The 22,012-nt window shown below is 32.4% G+C and overlaps 1 protein-coding gene across 2 annotated transcripts in view; it reads right to left on the bottom strand.

The window, feature by feature from the left end:
• Nucleotides 1-22,012, bottom strand: part of LOC6041444 (synaptotagmin-5) — a 31,382-nt gene that overhangs the window by 4,449 nt on the left and 4,921 nt on the right. Inside the window, exons 2-4 of one of the 2 annotated variants that reach the window (XM_038256365.1) lie at nt 1,310-1,509; nt 858-1,085; nt 715-795 (exon numbers count right to left, since the gene is read on the bottom strand). In XM_038256365.1, the coding sequence (XP_038112293.1) occupies nt 715-795; nt 858-1,085; nt 1,310-1,483 (483 nt within the window). In that variant the 5' untranslated portion in view covers nt 1,484-1,509. The remainder of the gene's footprint in view (nt 1-714; nt 796-857; nt 1,086-1,309; nt 1,510-22,012) is intronic. The other variant, XM_038256366.1, reaches the window with a different exon arrangement.

Consider the following 22,012-nt stretch of genomic DNA (forward strand, 5'->3'; position numbering starts at 1 on the left):
ATACCTAGAAACCTAAAATATGACCAAAAATCGATATTCAAACACTTTTAACCGATTCTGAGGCAGGTTAAGAACTAGCGGGCAAATATACATAGAAAATACTAGGAAAAAAATTTCAAATTTTGTTACGGCGGCACCATACACTTTTTTCTTGATAATTTAACATGCTCAATCATAGATATTCTTAGGAAAAATATCTCTGAGATTTTTTCAGCGTTTTAGCTGCTATATCTCCTCTTTCGAAAGCCACCTGGTACATAAAATTTAGCTTGCGATTTTCGAGATTATTGAGTTTTAATTTCCAAAACCAATTTTTCGGAAACGAACATCATATTTCTCTAAAACTAAACATAAATATTTTTAGAAACACTTGTTGTAGAACAAAACAATTTTTATTTATTTAGCCCTGCAACAGAAGGTGAGTTGTAAAATTTGTATCTCCCCAATATGTACGCACGCACGCACACAAAGGGGTGTCAAACTGAAAAGTGACCCCGTTCGTTTGACAACAGTTGGTGTCAAACCATCGGGGTTTTAGTGTATTCAATTTGCTTCAAAGATTTATTATTTTTATACTTTGGCATTGGTTTATCAATTATTGTTTGTAAATTTTATTGTCCAAATAACAAACATACATTGTTAATCAAACAGGAAACAGGATTCGCATTCTAGGAAAGTTGGTCACGTCAAGAGGTCAAACCACATCAAATTTACCTGAATGATAAAGTTTTCTGAAATGGTCGATCTTGTTTCTGCGTTAATATGCGAAGCAAATTTGGGCGACTCACGACAACTCTGAAATCACTTCAACTATTAATCGAAAAACTACCAGAATAAAGCGTGCTCAAGTGGCTTACCGATGCTCGAGAATGCACACTTTCGGTGCTGTTGTTCCTGGAAGCCGACGGAGGTGGGGGCTTCTGCCGGCTGGAGTACGGTTTCGGTTTTTGCTCCAGGTTCGGTTGCAACGGACTCGAGCTCACCTCCAGTGGACCACCCTTGCCACACTCGCTGACTAGTCCGTGCTGGGGAACGCTCGACGGTGGTTGCACCGGATGGGAACCACTAATCACGCTGCACTCTTGCTGTGGAGTCAGGAAGAAAGGAGGTAAAATAAAAACTCTATACAAATGAATGACAAACTACCTCCGGTTGTGCATCATTTAACAAGCAACCATCCCACGTACCCCACTCGAAAGAATCAAATTCCAATTACCACAACCACCGCATCGCATCGTTACGTAAGCTATGGACGACGACGATAACGATAGTGTGGTTGTTCCGTTCAGCGAACCCCCTGCTTCCATACCTGCAGATTGATTTTCCGGGCTGCCTTTTTCTCCTCCAGCCGGTCCAGCTCGGCCCACTCTTTGCCCTTGCGCCGGACCACGTAGTAGCGGTACATTACGATCGTAACGGCCACTAGCAGGGCCAGTCCCGTGCCAGCGGCTGCCCCCAACACGGCAGAACTCACGAACACCATGGTGCACCGTTTGGCGTCAAGGGGGTCTGTAACGTTAGAAGGATGGTGGAAATGGTTTAATAATTTATATTACTATACTAGAATGGAGGATAATTGGGATTATTTTAAAACCCTTAGACATTGGAGCCGTTATTTAAAATTCAACAGTAATTTCCTTGTTTTCCTGAAAATGTCTACGCTAATATTTGGTTTAAAATTAAGGATTTCGGTTAACTATCAAATACTCCGTAATATTTAATAAATTGAGCAAGTTTCCCAAAATTCGGCCATTTTTTTTATTGTATATTAGAGTGGTCCAAATCCGGGCTTTCTCGGGGCTATCCCCTGAAATCGAAGATTGACTCATAACTATGGAGATAAGCAACTATATCAGTTTTTTACCTGTGGAGGGCGCAATAGTTGTCCAATCTCCATCAATTCTCAGATGTAGAACCTTCATTAAATTTTGAATAACTTTCCCGAAGACACCATATTTTTTTGCTGAAAAGTTAACAACTGGGTGATGTTTAACTGGGCTACTTATTAACAGGGGGTTGATAACTGGGTCGTAGCCCAGTTTAAAGCAGACAAACGTCGAAAACCCAAAACAAACCGAAATGAAAGAGGTTAATGGATGCAAAAATCATGTTCAATAAATAAAAAAAATCAAACTTTTATTTAATTTTAAGTCACAATTAAATAATCATAAAAAGTGAGCATTGTTAATAAATTTGAGTATTTTTTTCATATTTTTCCTCTCCCATATCCCCATGGGACTGTATGGGCGTAGCCGTGGAGCACAGTGAGGAAATTTACTTTCTTAGATACATTTTTCATTTGTTTAAATTTTTAAAGTGTAAGCATAACTCTTGGAAAAAAGCGACTCTGAATTATTTTTTAAATGGCTCAAACAATTTCCTACAATTTTCTTTCTGGAACTTTGAAAATCGGGCAATCACCTGGTTTCTGAGATAAGAATTCGATTCGATGAAAATGAATTTATGTAAGTGTCACCTAATAAGCCTGTAATTTTCAACTGACGATATCTCGGAAACTAAAGGTCCGATTTTTAATGTTAAAATTGAAACTCTAGCGAAATTTTCAGATCTTTGCACTATGACTGAAAAGATATCTTTATTTGTCCCCTGAAACATATAAAAAATCGAAAATCAAAAATACTCCTGTTAGGAATTCAACTTTTAAAAATCAAAAGTTAAATAACAAATGGGATTTTTTCCGTGTACCGTTTTTTTTAAGTCCTAATAATAACCTACAACTTTGCCGAAGACACTAAATCGATTAGAAAATCTTTTGTCAAGATACAGAATTTCATACATTTTTGTACCAATTTTATATCACCAGCCCCCAAAATTGTATGGAGACTTGACTTCGTTTGACATAGGGAATGCCTGGACAAAGTTTCATCCAAATAAAAAAGTAAAATTTAAAAGTCCCCGAAAAAAATGCGACATTATTATAACTCCAATACAAAATTAATAAATTCCATTAGGATGTGACAAAATAGACTTTTTGTGGCGAATGGGTCTTTAGTTAAAAAAAAAACAAACCTTGCGATAAAAGAGCTGCAAAAAGCTCAAAACTCCAATGTGTCAATCTCAACAATTTGGAAGGCTCGTGATTTTCAACAACAAAAAATGATATTATAAAGCTGTAGAAAACAACATCACGACAAGTTTAACGACTGTAGATTCTGGTTCTGCTTTTTGTTGGCTGTGACAGTCGGGGCAAATGAAACACCGTTTTTTCAAAATTACTCGTCGTTTCGACTCTCTGGTTTGAGTCTTCTTCAGGAGGATCATGTTTTTGGAGATGGTGGAATTCTGTTTGAACTCCACACGGGTCCCCCACAGACCGTTATTATGAAAAAAAAATGCCACCCAAACCAGGAACCATGTCCAATCCTGGGACCATTCTGCACCTCTGGGCCGAGTTTCAAAATAAACAAGCTTGGCATATCTTATGAAAACATGAAAATAGTACAGTTAAATATTAAATCAAATCAAATTGATTGACAACAATACCAGCCCAACTGGTGTGAGAGGCAACCACGCTTGACACTCCACCACCGAACCCGGTATAGTCAAATATGTGCAGGCGATGTAAGTTTTCAATGTGACTTGTGTCCTAAAACTCTTGTCGGAGTGAAACGGTAAGGCTTATGAAACCAAAGCTTTATCTATTTTTTTTTTTTTTTTAGTAATTCGTACTTATTTGAACTTTTTATGGCAGAAGGACAACATAATCTAAGAAAAATATTTGCAACGATTTTCTTTTGCAATTCAAGCTTATCGGGCTACCGGCAGAAATTTGGAATACGGTCAGTTTTAGTGTTTCGAGTAGAAATTAAGGAGAAATCACATGTAAAATGCATAGGAAAACATCAAAGTTTCAAGGTTTTAACTCCAAAACATTACTGGTCATGGTTTTAAATTGTACTAACATGTAGCAGAATGATATAAATGATATTTACAGCACTGACTTAGCCGGATTAAGCCTAAGTCAAGTGACTTTAGTATATTATTTACAAGTTTATAACTGAATATTAAACAAAACTCCTACATCAAGGAATTTTTAGTCAAGGAAAACTAGATTGCATAAAAATAACTTAAAATGAGGTGACTTTCAGCCAAGGGGTGACTTTGTACCAAATTTTACGATTTTATAACAGCCAGATAGCTTAAAAACAAGCCCGATAAGCTTGAATTGCAAAAGAAAATCGTTGCAAATATTTTTCTTAGATTATGTTGTCCTTCTGCCATAAAAAGTTCAAATAAGTACGAATTACTAAAAAAAAAAAAAATAGATAAAGCTTTGGTTTCATAAGCCTTACCGTTTCACTCCGACAAGAGTTTTAGGACACAAGTCACATTGAAAACTTACATCGTCTGCACATATTTGACTATACCGGGTTCGGTGGTGGAGTGTCAAGCGTGGTTGCCTCTCACACCAGTTGGGCTGGTATTGTTGTCAATCAATTTGATTTGATTTAATATTTAACTGTACTATTTTCATGTTTTCATAAGATATGCCAAGCTTGTTAAAAGATTGATTGTGTTTTCACATTGGGCAGAAGAATGTTTTGTTTTGATGAATACATTATTAGTGTACGTTCTTGATGATTAATAATATGTTCTATTGAATTCTAATTATGAGTGTATCAACATTAATTTAATCAATTATAAAATGTTATTTTATTACTGCAATGTTGGAAAATAATTGGTTTATTTGAGATATTAATCCTGTAAGAAGTTGGGTCAATACTAATTATAATCCCTACACAGGACAACAAAAATATATAAGCTAAATGATAGCTGAAGTACTCTACGGATTTCATTCGTAAGGTTGAAATTTGTAAACGAATTAAAACAAAAAAAGAACAATTTTATTTTAATTGCAATGTCACAAACTTGCCACATCACGTTGTTGCCCTAATATTTTGCTTTTGTTTTATTTGATTTCAGTAGGAATTAATTCAGAACTGAAAAATGTGAGCATCATTTTCAAATTTGGAGGATTCTAGGAGATTTGAAAACTATTTTAATTAATTTAATTTTAAATCAACAGGCTTTATTCTAACATAATTAGCAGATTTGCGTAGCAATATCATCAAATTGCTTTGTGGGAACATTAATAGACCAAATTAAGCCGTCTACAAATGAGCAATTCTCTACCAAAACCGGAAATGGATTTTATTTGTATTTTTTTATTCGGCTCAAACTTTGTGGGGGCCTTGCCTATGACCAAATATGCTATTTTGTGTCATTGGTTCACCCATACAAGTATCCATACAATTTTGGCAGCTGTCCATACAAAAATGGTATGTGAATGTGAATTGAATATTACGCCCATTTAAAATGCCAGTCTAGATTTAAAAATTTTCAAAATATTTTTTTCGAAAAGATCGGAAAATTTCACGAATGTTTCATATATAAACATTGAAAATCGGACCATTAATTGCTGAGATATCGTCATTAGAAAATGGTGGGCTGTTTGGGTGAGACTTAGAAAACTTCAATTTTCGTGTTTCTTCTTCTTTAAGCCGCTGTATCTCAGCAATCAGAGGTTCAATCTTCAATGTCTCTTAGACAATTTTATAGCAAATTTTCTGAACTTTTCATAAAAAATATTTTTAGAAATGGTCACTCATGGTCACTATTTTTAAAAATTGAAAAACTGCAAATATTTCGCTAAAATCAAACTTTCGGTGACTATATCTTGAAAACGGAGCCCTTTATCAAAAAATCTGTAAAGTACTTTTCGATTGCAAATTCAATTTTGCATTAAAAAATAATGTCAAACTTGTTTTTGCATGAAACTTCGATTTTTTCCAAAAATCACTATTTTTTCAAAAATTCATAACTCGGTGGCAGAATTTTTGACCATGTTTCTCTATGGCTCGAAAGTTGCGGATTTTTGTCCCCTAAAACATATAAAAAAATCTCGAAAATCAAAAAATACATATTTTGGGAAATTGAGTTTTAGTGAAAAAAAAGTTGATAAAAAAATCTGCAAATTTTTTTTCCGTGTGCCTATTTTTTTCTCAAAAGTCCTCAACAATACCTACAACTTTGCCGAAGACACCAAATTGATCAGAAAATTCACTCAAAAGTTACAGCTGTTTGAATACATACATACCACTTTTGTATGGACAGCAGCCAAAATTGTATGGAGACTTGTATGGGTAAACCAATGACGCAAAATAGCTTATTTGGTCATAGGGAAGGCCCCCACAAAGTTTGAGTCAAATCAAAAAATACAAAAAATAAAAATGGTCGAAATCGGCCGATTTCGTAGAGAGTTGCTCAAATAACTAAATTAACATAAAATTCATGCTTATCGAAGCAATATTTATGCGTTTGTTGGTACAAAGTCACCCCTTGGCTCAAAGTCACCCCATTTTAAGTTATTTTTATGCAATCTAGTTTTCTTTGACTAAAAATTCCTTGATGTAGGAGTTTTGTTTAATATTCAGTTATAAACTTGTAAATAATATACTAAAGTCACTTGACTTAGGCTTAATCCGGCTAAGTCAGTGCTGTAAATATCATTTATATCATTCTGCTACATGTTAGTACAATTTAAAACCATGACCAGTAATGTTTTGGAGTTAAAACATTGAAACTTTGATGTTTTCCTATGCATTTTACAGTAATGTTTTGGAGTTAAAACATTGAAACTTTGATGTTTTCCTATGCATTTTACATGTGATTTCTCCTTAATTTCTACTCGAAACACTAAAACTGACCGTATTCCAAATTTCTGCCGGCAAATATTTTGAAACTCGGCCCAGAGGTGCAGAATGGTCCCAGGAACCATGTCCAATCATTGGTTTGGGTGGAAATTTTATTTTCATAATAATGGTCTGTGGGGGACCCGTGTTACATAGTAACACAGAGTTGCCACTGCCCCGAGTATTATGTGCGTAATATTTAAACGACCCCTTTCTTTTAGCTTGAAAAATATTTATGTATGAGAAGATTTGCTCAGAGATTTTAAAATTCGTCCGTGAGACATTCGTTTGCAAATTGATGCGCAAACGATTTTTGATTGACTTGTTAAGTCCAGTCATTTTATTCACTGATTTGAAGTACTTCTGCTTCTGACTCGTCAATGCTATGATCAAAAGTCAGTTTGAGAGCGAGAGAGAGAAAAAAAAAAAGAAAAATCCCTATCTGCGTTTGAAGCCGGTGCTGTCCAAGCCAATATCACAAATCAAAATACCGATTTGCAGCCAATCAAGCATTCTGTCGCGTCACGATTCTTGACTTTCAATGAAATTTCGAACAAAAAATATTGGATTTCTTTGCGATTCGTTTGATGTACTGCTGGACGTAGCTTTTTTGTGAGTTTACGTTTTTCTTCGTTTTCTCCACTCAGAAGGAATAAAAATCAATAAATTGTACTTTAGTGCACAACCGCGGACCGAAGTGCTAAACTCCCCCGCGAGCTTTGGAGTCTCTTGATGTCACAGCGGTAGGCAAACGTTATCCTTGGTGCTTGTTATCAACTTGCCCCGCCGTCCTACTCTCGGTCGTAATTGGTAATCAAGTTGCTTTGCCGGCGCGGATAAAGAGGAAGCTCAATTTACAGTAGTTACTTGCTTGCAAAATAATTTCCTGCCGCGTCGTCCTCATTCCGGCGTTGGCTGGTGGATCCGCCTTGGCGCGCACAAGTTCAGGAGATTAGGGCTTCTTCGAGTGAATGCAAATTTGTTGGTTTAGCTTTGGCGCTTTTGGTGTGAAGGTCGCGTGGGGTAGAATCTCAAATTTTTTTTTGGTTAAAATTTTCAAAGGTATTTTAATGGTTTAAAATTTCCATATCAAATCGTAAATAGTCTTTGATTTCTTCCAAGACAAATATTTTCAAATCATTAAATGCTGTTACTCAGAAATCTTTTTGTTAGCTCTACCTTTGTTAGATTAGTTATTTAACTTTAACAGCTATTCTTCTACCCGGTAAATTTGCTTGCCAATCCGGCTGAAAAGTAATAGAACAAAAATAAAGAAATAAAATTGCATGATCAACAGCAGCTATGTTGTGTTGTGAAGTTTATAAAAGTGCATTCAACATTGCTTGTCAGTAACAGACTGCCTCACTAACCTTTTCCAGAAAGTTAACTTTAGTTTTCAAAGCATATCGAAGCAGCTAATCGTTGAACCCAATTATTTCCGATCGAATAACTTTGTTCCCGCATAAAATTATATGATGATTTGCACTGTTAAAATCATGCAGTTACAATAGATATTATAATATCCATGGTAAGTTTATTGTTGACTTTTTCGAACTTTATTGGAATGACGATAGAGCTACCTTAAAATTCATGGTTACAGCAAATATCATGGTTCTGTTATTGAAAATCTCATGATGCATTTTTTCCAATTATTTTTTACAGTAAGTTTCATAGCAATGTTATAGTTACGTAGTGTAACTTTTTTTTAATATTGCGAATCTTGTAAATAAAGTATTGAAAACCGAGTTATATTTTAAATACAAAACATTACAAACGCTTTTGACAAGCTCAAATCAAATAAAATCAAATTATTAAAATATTAAAGTACTTAAATATTGAAATATTAAACTATTTTCTTTTGAAAAGTATTGAAATACTAGAAAAATAAACTATTTTCTTATAAAATATATTGAAAAATTAAGATGTTAAAATATTAAAACATTGAAATATTTAAAAAAATAAATATTAAAATATCAAAAGAGTCTAAAATAAAAATATTTCAGTAATAAAATATTTGTTAAATAATACTAAATATATCAACATAAAAAATATTAGATTTTTTCGAAATTTTTATATTTTAGAATTAAATGTTGTTTAATTGCTTCTACACATTGTGAAGTTTTGATACTCTGAAGCTTTATATTTTTTGATTTTATTACACTCAAACTCTGACAGTTTATCACTTTTTAGTTTGTTTTTTCAAACAAAAAAGTGACCAACCACCGGGGGTTCAGTGTATTGAAACATTTAAACATTTAAACATTTAAACATTTAAACATTTAAACATTTAAACATTTAAACATTTAAACATTTAAACATTTAAACATTTAAACATTTAAACATTTAAACATTTAAACATTTAAACATTTAAACATTTAAACATTTAAACATTTAAACATTTAAACATTTAAACATTTAAACATTTAAACATTTAAACATTTAAACATTTAAACATTTAAACATTTAAACATTTAAACATTTAAACATTTAAACATTTAAACATTTAAACATTTAAACATTTAAACATTTAAACATTTAAACATTTAAACATTTAAACATTTAAACATTTAAACATTTAAACATTTAAACATTTCAACATTTAAACATTTAAACGTTTAAACATTTAAACATTTAAACATTTAAACATTTAAACATTTAAACATTTAAACATTTAAACATTTAAACATTTAAACATTTAAACATTTAAACATTTAAACATTTAAACATTTAAACATTTAAACATTTAAACTTTTTTTCGAAAAATAAATAATAAGGATCAACAAACGAACCTAACATGACACTTAATCTGTGCAGCCGACGCTCTTGCAACGGACACACCATTACACTGAACCCGTGCGACGCTCCTGAAACGAACGCACTATAGTTGAGCGAGCTGTCAAAGTTTTTCACTCGCGCGTGCTCGATCCTGTCTGATCCTGTCTAGTGTCTGTATTCGGTCGCAGTGTTAACCGAAATTTTCAACGGTAAATCGCGTGTGCTCGTGAAAAAGGAACATCCAGCGGTTGGCCTCAGGATTCTGAATGCGTTCCTGGTGTTGGACACATCCGCCGGGTGTTCGAACTGTTCCGACGATGGCGAAGAGTTTTGCTGTAAAACAACGAAAGTTTCAGGTGCGTGATATTTGCGGAGGGCGGAATCCCGTCCCACGGCATACATTTTCCTTTGCCTACTTGAGCTGCTTGGATATTGTCTGATGCATGAAGTGATTTGTTCATCTTTTTTCGGCACACTCAGCAAACGTCAAACCAAACAAAATTGCTGCCGGATCTTTTCCGGGAGAGATCCGGAAAAAGATCCGGCAGCAATTTTTGCTGATTTGACATTTGCTGAGGATGCCGAAAAGTTTTTTTGTGTTACTCTCGCAAAAGACAATTAGGTTTCACAGCTTGACATCACGAGCGCACATGCACACACATTTTTACTGACACACATGTAAAAAATGAAAACAGTACAGGCAAGCTGTCAAATTTCTAACCTAAAACTCGAGTCGGCGTAAAACCTAATTGGCTGATGCAAGAAGTGATTTGCCTTCATTTTTCGACTCTCCCAACCAACGTAAACCACACAAAATTGCTGTCGGATCTTTTCCGGAAGAGATCCGGCAGCAAGTTTGTACTGATTTACGTTTGCTGAGGGTGCCGAAAAGTTTGGTTATGTTGCTGTATGCAAAAACAATACGATCATTTTGTGTTTCTATTCAACAGGGAACATTTTGCCTATGGGGTGAACTTCGCGCTCGATTTGGACGAGGAAAGCCGCAACAGAATCAGTCGACAAGATCGCCAAGAAGTTGGCTTTTCTGCCGGGGAGAACCAGTCCGGCCACAATCATCAGACAATAGAGGAACATCATCGCACATGGGTCAGATGATCACCAAGGGAACATTCCCAACACAACCGGGTAAGCAGGAACGAAAAAGAACAGATCGTGAAGTACAAAAAAAATCGTGTAGTACCTATTTATCAATTTTTTTGTTGAATAAATTAAACAATTTGGATACGAAAATTTGAATGCAATTGAAAATAACAAACGATTCAGTTGTGTTGTGATTCATTTGTATTATTTTTTTTGCATAATGTTTTATTGAAATTAAGAAATTAATAAATTAATAAATTAAGAAAATAAGAAAATAAGAAATCAAGAAATTAAGAAATTAAGAAATTAAGAAATTGAGAAATTATGAAATTAAGAAATTAGGAAATTAGGAAATTAAGAAATTAAGAAATTAAGAAATTAAGAAATTAAGAAATTAAGAAATTAAGAAATTAAGAAATTAAGAAATTAAGAAATTAAGAAATTAAGAAATTAAGAAATTAAGAAATTAAGAAATTAAGAAATTAAGAAATTAAGAAATTAAGAAATTAAGAAATTAAGAAATTAAGAAATTAAGAAATTAAGAAATTAGGAAATTAAGGAATTAAGAAATTATGAAATTAAGAAATTAAGAAATTAAGAAATTAAGAAATTAAGAAATTTAGAAATTTAGAAATTAAGAAATTAAGAAATTAAGAAATTAAGAAATTAAGAAATTAAGAAATTAGGAAATTAGGAAATTAAGAAATTAAGAAATTAAGAAATTAAGAAATTAAGAAATTAAGAAATTAAGAAATTAAGAAATTAAGAAATTAAGAAATTAAGAAATTAAGAAATTAAGAAATTAAGAAATTAAGAAATTGGGAAATTAGGAAATTAAGAAATTAAGAAATTAAGAAATTAAGAAATTAAGAAATTAAGACATTAAGGAATTAAGAAATTAAGAAATTATGAAATTAAGAAATTAAGAAATTAAGAAATTAAGAAATTTAGAAATTTAGAAATTAAGAAATTAAGAAATTAAGAAATTAAGAAATTAAGAAATTAGGAAATTAGGAAATTAAGAAATTAAGAAATTAAGAAATTAAGAAATTAAGAAATTAAGAAATTAAGAAATTAAGAAATTAAGAAATTAAGAAATTAAGAAATTAAGAAATTAAGAAATTAAGAAATTAAGAAATTAAGAAATTAAGAAATTAAGAAATTAAGAAATTAAGAAATTAAGAAATTAAGAAATTGAGAAATTAAGAAATTAAGAAATTAAGAAATTAGGAAATTAAGAAATTAAGAAATTAAGAAATTAAGAAATTAAGAAATTGAGAAATTAAGAAATCAAGAAATTAAGAAATTAAGAAATTAAGAAATTAAGAAATTAAGAAATTAAGAAGTTAAGAAATTAAGAAGTTAAGAATTTAAGAATTTAAGATTTTATCGCGGATTTAAGAATTTTAGAATTCAAGAATAAATGAATCTTAGAAAAATAATTTGGAAATTCATATTTTTTTTAAAATGTCTTGTATTAATTATAATTTAATTATTTTTAGAATTTAAGAATCAAATAACACCGACCTACGAAGTTTTTGTGCAGGTTCAACTCGAGCGGGAGCATAAAACTTGCGCAACTTTATTTTTCCGCGTTCGTTCTGAGCTTTGTACTCAGCATTATGAAAAATGTTTGATTTTATCCTTTACTTAATTGTCTTCTCATTTTAAGCACTAACGAAACCATCAAATCAATCCGGAGTCTCCAGTCGACAAAAAGGAACCGGTGGTCAGTTTAAACGCACCATGACATCATCCATCCGAGGAGAAACAAGAATCGGTCGCGATCGAGATCGAAAGCGAAAGAAAGCGGCTTCGTTTTGGTGTTTGCAAAACTCTGGAGGAGACATTATCAATTAACAATTGAAAAAAAAACCAAAGTGATTCAATGTTGAATGTAAATAAATTACAATGAATAATATAAAAGTACTGTAAAACATACTGTATTTACTATTTATTTTAATGTCCGAATATTGTTGTCACAGTACAATTTAGTAGGGAACAAACCATGAAAAACAATAATTTTACTGTGTAATTCATCGTAATGCTTATTAGTTTTATTGCCCGCATATAGTTTCTACCGCATCATTTAGTAGATAAAAAACCACTGTGACTGTGCAATGCATTGTAATGCTTGCTGTTTTTATTATTAATGTATGATGTTTTCTATAGTCAGGACGAGTTTTTGGATGAAAAATGCAACATTAGATTAACAGTAAAATGCGTCGTATTTGGAAAAAAAATGTATGGAAAAATTTCGAAATTTGTATGGTACCGGTGCATAACAACCCCCCTTTTTTATGGTAAAATCCCAAAATACAACGCAAATTATCTTAAAAAACGATGCTGTCTACTGTTAAAACACTGTCAAAATGACAATATATTTTATCGTTTTGTAACGTTAAAATTTACTGTAAGTTCATCAGAAATCTTTATGCGGGTTGCCTTGGATAAATTCCTATAGCTAACCAAAAGTGTTCATGTTATTGGCTTATTCCCCCCGAAACAATTCGAGTGTTCTCGAAAGCTCCACTATTGCCAGGGAAACTTTTGACCTTTTGATCGAAATTGATCAATTTTCCAACCGCGAATACATCGCGTGCCGTGCGTGCAAACATGTTTTCGTTAGCTTTACAGTATATTCCTCTGTGGGGATTCTTGAGTAAAACATAATTATGATGTTTTCACTAATTACTGTTTTTGTACATTTTGAAATAAATTGCTCAATTGTTCCGTAGAAAAACAAATTTGTTTTCGCAAGTTTTAATAGAAGAGAAAAAGCTTTTCAAGCAATCTTTCGTGAAAAATTTCCCTCATTAACTTCACTCAAGCAACTCAACCATCATCATCCGGATTCATCCGCTTGAACCCCGTTTAATTAGCTAATGCAAAAGTTTATCTCCCGAGTTTTATTTTTTCTCACTTTTTTCTCCACTTTACCAGATCATAATGTGGGATCTCTATCAGTCATGGTGGGCTACGTCCGTCACCTGGCAGGGGAAAAGCACACATTTTCAGCAGGTTAAACTTTGATACTTTAACTTTAATATTCACCTCTTAAGCAGTTTTGTTTATCAGCATTACAGTTCCCTTTTTGTTACAATTAATTTCGCAAAGACCCGATGTTCCAAAAAAAATGTGACGGTTAGAAATTGAGAATGCCCCCCTCGAAGCACGATAAAATGTGCTGATGCAAGCAAAGTGTGTGCATGATTGACTTGGCCAAACGAAAGCTCCCACAAGCCATGATTTATATCTATTGCCGTTAAGGCTGGTCCGCTGTGTACTGTAACCAGAATGTCATGCTGTCTCTCATCTGTCATTGTGTGTTTTCTCCCCTCTCCGCTACCTTCTTCTGAAAGGTTGCAGTTGATTCGGATATGATTGATAAAGCTGCTTGTTTCTTGAGTGTCCTACAGAACGACGAGGAGTGACCTTCAACGATGGCATTCGAGTGGAGATTTAATTAGTGGAGCGAAGTTTTACAGTTCGAGCAGGATAATCTCTTTATAAAGCTTGAAGTGCTCATAAAGCTGGTTGACAAAACTAGATTCATTGCAACGAATCTCAACATTTTGTCTTTTAAAAAAACTTGAAATGTTTTTTTTTATCTCAGCTCTATTAGAAAGAAAACAATTTTAAAAATAATTCAACATAATTTTTTTTCAGGCTAATGTGGGATTGGGACATTTTTAAAACAATTGGCAGGTGAAAAAAACCTACAAACTTTGGAAAAATGCTGCATTTCTTTCCCTTGTCAAAAAATTCATTGATTTCACTCAAATAATTTTTGTTATTTAGAATAGGAGAGGTATGTTGTGTTTTCACCCAAATTGGAGGGAGGGACTTAAACACATTTTTCACTGAAGTTTTTTTTTATTTGTTAAATTATGACCAAAACTCCAAGTATTAAAGCCTCACGAACAAATATTTTCAAACCGATTGCCGATTCAATGGTAAATGCTATTCATTTACTTGAATAAAGAAAAAGCATCTTTTTGTGAGATTCCGAACTGTCAAAAACAGAGAGCTTTTGTAGTTGGGTAACATGTTTCCTAAGTGACGGTGTTCTTCATTCAACTACTTCTCGAGAACTTTTCGCTCAATCTCTGTTGAATAGACGATAAAAAGATTACCGCAAGACGTGACGACAATGCACTTCAAGGAATGGACCAAGTATTACATGGACGCCACGTGTTCAGCAGAACCAGCTTAAAAAAATACAAATACATATTTATATGAAAATCATTTAGATTCAGATAATTAAGAGACGTCGAATTATATGTTAAAACGTTTGTTTGAGTATAGATCTTTTTGAGTACGTTCTGTTTAACAAAAGAAGTCATTAGTTGAGCAATTCTCTGAGATTTCGATCATTCGATGTTTTATGTATTTTTAAATCCGGCTAAAATTTTTTTGGTGCCTTCGGTATTCCAAAGAAACCATTTTGCATCATTAGTTCGTTCATATAATTTTCCATACAAAGTTTGCAGCTGCCCGTACAAAAATGATATGTGAAAATTCAAAAATCTGTATCTTTAGAAGGAATTTTCTGATCGATTTGGTGTCTTCGGCAAAGTGTAGGATACGGACTAAACTGAAAAAAATTATACGTGGTTAAAAAAATTTGGTGATTTTTAATTTCACTTTTTGTCACTAAAACTTGATTTGCAAAAAAAACCCTATTTTTATTTTTTTTATTTTCTGATATGTTTTACAGGACATCAAATGCCAAGTTTTCTGAAATTTTCAGAATGGGCAAAAGATCTTTGACTGAGTTGATTTTTGAATCAATACAGATTTTTTCAAAAAATCGAAATATTGGTCGCCAAAAAATTTTCAACTTCATTTTTCGATGTAAAATCGAAAATCAGTTATAGCCATTTTGAGGTAACTTTTTTTCAAAATAGTCGCAGTTATTTTTTTTTTAAATTAGTGCCTATGTTTGCCCACCTCTGAAAAATATATTTTTGAAAAGCTGAGAAAATTCTCTATATTTTGCTTTTTTGAACTTTGTTGATACGAGCTTTAGTTGCTGAAATATTGCCATGCAAAGGTTTGAAAACAGAAAAATTTATGTTTTCTAAGTCTTACCCAAACAACCCACTTTTTTTCTAACGTCGATATCTCAGCAACTAATGATCCGATTTACAATGTTAAAATATGAAACATTCGTAAAATGTTTCGATGTTTTCGAAAACAATATTTTCAAAAAAATAAAATCAAGACTAACATTTTAAAATGGCCAAACATTCAATATTACGCCCTTTTGAAATGTTAGCCTTGATTTTAAATTTTTGAAAATATTGTTTTCGATAAAATCGGAAAATTTCACGCATGTTTCATACTTTAACATTGTAAATCGGACCATTAGTTGCTGAGATATCGACATTAGAAGATGGTGGGCTGTTTGGGTGAGACTTAGAAAACATAAATTTTCCTGTTTTTAAACCTTCAATTTAAATTTCATCAAATTTGGCCAAGTCTATAAAAAATGGCAAAGTACACAGAAAAAAATCAATTCTCGAAAACGTGAATTAAATTCACGAATGCGAGAACCACGAAGGGATATATGCACGTTTATAGTGCAAATGCACCATACTCATGAATAAATTCCTTCGTGGTTCTCACATTCGTGAACTTAATTCACGATTACGAGAATTGATTTTTCTCTGTGTAAAACGTCTGTAAAAAATGGAACGGAAAAACTTGCTCTAGGCGGGAAGGGGTTAAAAATTACAGCTGTCCATACAAAAATGCTATCAAAATCTTATATTCTAATCGTGTAGGTTTTATTGATCAACTTGTGAGAGTCAAAAGGCTTAGATACAGTATGTAAAAAAAGTATTTACACCCCTCGGGCTCTATGCACATTTTGTGACGAAACATGTAAACAATTTAATGTTGACATAAACCTAGTACTACGTTTTGTTCAGAAACTCATGCCGAACATTTTGCTGCAAAAAGCTCATGAAAAGATGTTTTCTATAAAAGTTATATAACAAATGGTGCAAAAGTTTGTACACCTTTCGAAAAATTAACATAAATAAAGTTATATGTTGACAAATCACCATAAATCCAGTCTCCCAACTCCAAATAGGCATCCTTGACTGATTAAAAAAATAATTTGGATTGAATATAAAGTTTACTAATCACTTAGTATAAAAGTTTATATAACTCTGGTAATTCTATATAAAACTTATCTAAACTTAATTTTGCAAACTTTAAATTTAACTAAATGTCAATATATTACCATAGAATTGCTAAATAAACATTCTGGAGTGGGTATAACACCGTTTTGGGGGTCTTTGTATCGCTAGAATAGATTTTTCGTTGGAATTTCGTACCAACCCGGAATTACGTCATCGGAAAATCCGCCGGCATCCGAACCGGTCCACAATTAACAAGTCAACCTATGTGGCATTGGAAAGGGCATAAAATTTCCGATCTTTTGATACCCAGACATCTAGGTTTTCTATAAAACCCACGTTTTTAAATACCTAGGCAAAAACGTTGTTATGGTTTCGTTTGAGCAACCTGCCAAAAATGTATGGAATTTCGTAGTTTTTGTTCTCGTGGATCAAACTTACTTTTTGCCCAGGTATTTAAAAACGTAGGTTTTCAAGAAAACCTAGATGTATGTGTATCAAAAGATCGGAAATTTTATGCCCATTCCGATGCCACATAGGTTAACTTGTGAATTGTGGACCGGTTCGGATGCCGGCGGATTTTCCGACGACGTAATTCCGGGTTGGTAAGAAATTCCAACGAAAAATCTATTCTAGCGATACAAAGACCCCCAAAACGGTGGTATACCCACTCCAGAATGTTTATTTAGCAATTCTATGGTAATATATTGACATTTAGTTAAATTTAAAGTTTGCAAAATTAAGTTTAGATAAGTTTTATATAGAATTACCAGAGTTATATAAACTTTTATACTAAGTAATTAGTAAACTTTATATTCAATCCAAATTATTTTTTTAATCAGTCAAGGATGCCTATTTGGAGTTGGGAGACTGGATTTATGGTGATTTGTCAACAAATAACTTTATTTATGTTAATTTTTCGAAAGGTGTACAAACTTTTTTGCACCTTTTTATTTTTGTAATAGTATTTGTTATATAACTTTTATAGAAAACATCTTTTCATGAGCTTTTGCAGCAAAATGTTCGGCATGAGTTTCTGAACAAAACGTAGTACTAGGTTTATGTCAACATTAAATTGTTTACATGTTTCGTCACAAAATGTGCATAGTGCCCGAGGGGTGTAAATACTTTTTTTACATACTGTATGTTATGCTACGAGAGGGCGAGGAGTCAAGAATGCTACGTCATTTATGATCTAGGGTCATTCAAATAATATGTAGCATATCGGAGAAGAAGGGAGTTAACAAATGTGTTCCGATTCACGAACGAACCTATGAGTCTCTAATCTAGTCCAAATTTCAAAACCCGTCGGTTCTGCAATGAAATTCTAAAGACGAAACTTTTGTAAACTTACTTTCCACACTGATTTTTATTCTCTTCAATTACAATGCGTCGCTTGTGTGCTATCTTGTGACACGTCTGCTGTAAAAAGATAGGACATGTCACAAGATAGCACACAAACGACAAAAAAAAACAATTAATTTAACGCTCAATTTGAATGAAAGGATTTATTTCTGCTAGAGCTTTGGTTTCAAATGAACTTTTGCTGAGTACCGTAAACCGGGGTGACTTTGATAGGATTTTAATTTGTTTTTAGAATATTTTCCAACAGGTAAGGTTTTTCTCAAGATTTTTATTTTTAAAACATGTACTGGGGTAGACCACACAAAGTCCATGCACTATTTCGGAAAAAAAGTTTTTTCAATAATGTTTAGAAAAACAGTTACGTTGAAAATTCTTAGTTTTAATTCCGGGGTGACTTTGATAGTCATATTTTTTCATATTAAAATCATATTTAAGATGTTCAAACATTATTTGTACGCTAAATGTACAATTACTAAAGTAGCTGATATAGTTTTTCAGAAACAAAAAACAGTTTTTATATTTAGTTAACTAAGTGTATAAGCATTTTAGCAAAATACATATAAATTTTAGGTAAAATTGTTAAAAAGTCGGAATTTTGACTGAAATTTGTTAAAACTAGTTTTGTTTATAAAATTATCGATTTATATTGCATTTTATACTGAATTCGAAGCACATTTTACATGAAATTTGTCTGAAATTGCCAATAAATTTGGAGATTTTTTTTTTAATTGTGTTTCAAAAACACATATTATTTATTGTTTACAAACTTTGTTAACCTTCTAATAGTGGAAAATTGTCCAAAGAATCCGAAAATGCATTCCGTTTTCCGATTAAAAATCATGTTCATTGAGAAAATCATGACACTTTGAGAAGTTTAAAATAATAACTTTCATCAACCTTTTTTAACTATAGTTAACTAACTTTTTAAACTTGTCAAAATTTTATGAAAAGTTCTTCTTGAGGTACTTTGAACACTTCTCTACCACGGTCAGTATGTTTCTAAACCATTCCTTACGTATTTTAATTGTACTCTTCATTTTGCGGAAAAATCGCAAAACTATCAAAGTCACCCCGGCTATCAAAGTCACCCCGTTTTACGGTACCTATAAATTTTGTTGGCCATGTCAATACTAAGGTGGTCGTAAATTTTAACATTTTTAATTGCGGAAGACAACAAATGTCTATCTCCTAATCATTCATTCCATAGCATTTTTTTATGAAAAGTGCAAGGTTAACCCTTAAAAAATAGTTTGAATTCTTCAACTTTCTTGTATTATTTTTTTGCATTTTTTGGGCATATTTAGAGCTTTAAAAACATCTCGTCTTTTGACGAAAGAGCGAAGCCCCTATCTCATTTCGTTCAAAAATTTAAAAATCTTACGGACATCAATTATTTGGGTAATACAGTCGAAATAAAACAAAGTGACGTAGTTTTGAATTGAAATTCTAATTGAAATAAAAGATTAGAGAATTATCAAAAATATCAAGAAACATCGAAATTTTAATGAAAATAGATCAAATTATCAAATGAAAACAATCTAGAATGTTTTTTTTATGGTTAATCATGTTTAGCATGTTTGGGTGGTTTAAAAGTATATTGAAAAAACTTTTTTCTTCGCAATAAAAAACTTTTTTTTCGTCGATATTTACATAATATGGAAACTAATGATTGCAAAACAACTTGACAGGTGTACAAAGCATCTTAAAAAACTTTTTAAAATTCAAATTGGGTAATTCTCTAACAACTCACACGAAATCGGGAAAAGTTGCCCCGACCCCTCTTCGATTTGCGTGAAACTTTGTCCTAAGGGGTAACTTTTGTCCCTGATCACGAATCCGAGGTCCGTTTTTTGATATCTCGTGACGGAGGGGCGGTACGACCCCTTCCATTTTTGAACATGCGAAAAAAGAGGTGTTTTTCAATCATTTGCAGCCTGAAACGGTGATGAGATAGAAATTTGGTATCAGAGGGACTTTTATGTAAAATTAGACGCCCGATTTGATGGCGTACTCAGAATTCCGAAAAAACGTATTTTTCATCGAAAAAAACACTAAAAAAGTTTTAAAAATTCTCCTATTTTCCGTTACTTGACTGTAAAAAATTTTGGAACATGTCATTTTATGGGAAATTTAATGTAGGGGAGTTTGGGGTAATATGGACAGTGGGGGTAATTTGGACACCCCTTAAAAAATCACGTTTTCTTCGCATATAAAGTGAAAACGGCAATTTAAGTGATAAGGCTAGTACTAGTAATGGCCTAGAAGTATGGACAAATCAAAAAAGTTGGAATAGGTTAAGTAGTTTTGGTATAGTATGTGAAAGTTTCCAAAGGCCGGTTGGCACTGCCTTAAGTTCTAATATTTGAGGGTTGGGAAATAAGGTTTTGCAGAGGTTATATGGCAAAAAAGTGGACATTTTTTGTTTAAGGGGGTTGCTTGGACGATGTCTGAGATATGTACGTATAAAAATTGTGCATTTTATCAATTTTTATCATCAAAAATTGCAATTTATGATAGAATATGCTATGGGGGTAATTTGGACATGGCTTGTGGGGTAATTTGGACATACAGTATGTAAAAAAAGTATTTACACCCCTTGGGCACTATGCACATTTTGTGATGAAACATGTAAACAATTTAATGTTGACATAAACCTAGTACTACGTTTTGTTCAGAAACTCATGCCGAACATTTTGCTGCAAAAAGCTCATGAAAAGATGTTTTCTATAAAAGTTATATAACAAATACTATTACAAAAATAAAAAGGTGCAAAAAGTTTGTACACCTTTCGAAAAATTAACATAAATAAAGTTATTTGTTGACAAATCACCATAAATCCAGTCTCCCAACTCCAAATAGGCATCCTTGACTGATTAAAAATAATTTGGATTGAATATAAAGTTTACTAATTACTTAGTATAAAAGTTTATATAACTCTGGAAATTCTATATAAAACTTATCTAAACTTAATTTTGCAAACTTTCAATTTAACTAAATGTCAATATATTACCATAGAATTGCTAAATAAACATTTTGGAGTGGGTATAACACCGTTTTGGGGGTCTTTGTATCGCTAGAATAGATTTTTCGTTGGAATTTCGTACCAACCCGGAATTGCGTCGTCGGAAAATCCACCGGCATTCGAACCGGTCCACAATTAACAAGTCAACCTATGTGGCATCGGAAAGGGCATAAAATTTACGATCTTTTGATACCCAGACATCTAGGTTTTCTATAAAACCCACGTTTTTAAATACCTAGGCAAAAACGTTGTTATGGTTTCGTTTGAGCAATCTGCCAAAAATGTATGGAATTTCGTAATTTTTGTTCTCGTGGATCAAACTTACTTTTTGCCCAGGTATTTAAAAACGTGGGTTTTATAGAAAACCTAGATGTATGGGTATCAAAAGATCGAAAATTTTATGCCCTTTCCGATGCCACATAGGTTAACTTGTGAATTGTGGACCGGTTCGGATGCCGGCGGATTTTTCGACGACGTAATTCCGGGTTGGTACGAAATTCCAACGAAAAATCTATTCTAGCGAAACAAAGACCCCCAAAACGGTGTTATACCCACTCCAAAATGTTTATTTAGCAATTCTATGGTAATATATTGACATTTAGTTAAATTGAAAGTTTGCAAAATTAAGTTTAGATAAGTTTTATATAGAATTTCCAGAGTTATATAAACTTTTATACTAAGTAATTAGTAAACTTTATATTCAATCCAAATTATTTTTTTAATCAGTCAAGGATACCTATTTGGAGTTGGGAGACTGGATTTATGGTGATTTGTCAACAAATAACTTTATTTATGTTAATTTTTCGAAAGGTGTACAAACTTTTTTTGCACCTCTTTTATTTTTGTAATAGTATTTGTTATATAACTTTTTATAGAAAACATCTTTT

Source organism: Culex quinquefasciatus, chromosome 2 (assembly GCF_015732765.1).
Source record: "Culex quinquefasciatus strain JHB chromosome 2, VPISU_Cqui_1.0_pri_paternal, whole genome shotgun sequence".
Classification (NCBI taxonomy): domain Eukaryota; kingdom Metazoa; phylum Arthropoda; class Insecta; order Diptera; family Culicidae; genus Culex; species Culex quinquefasciatus.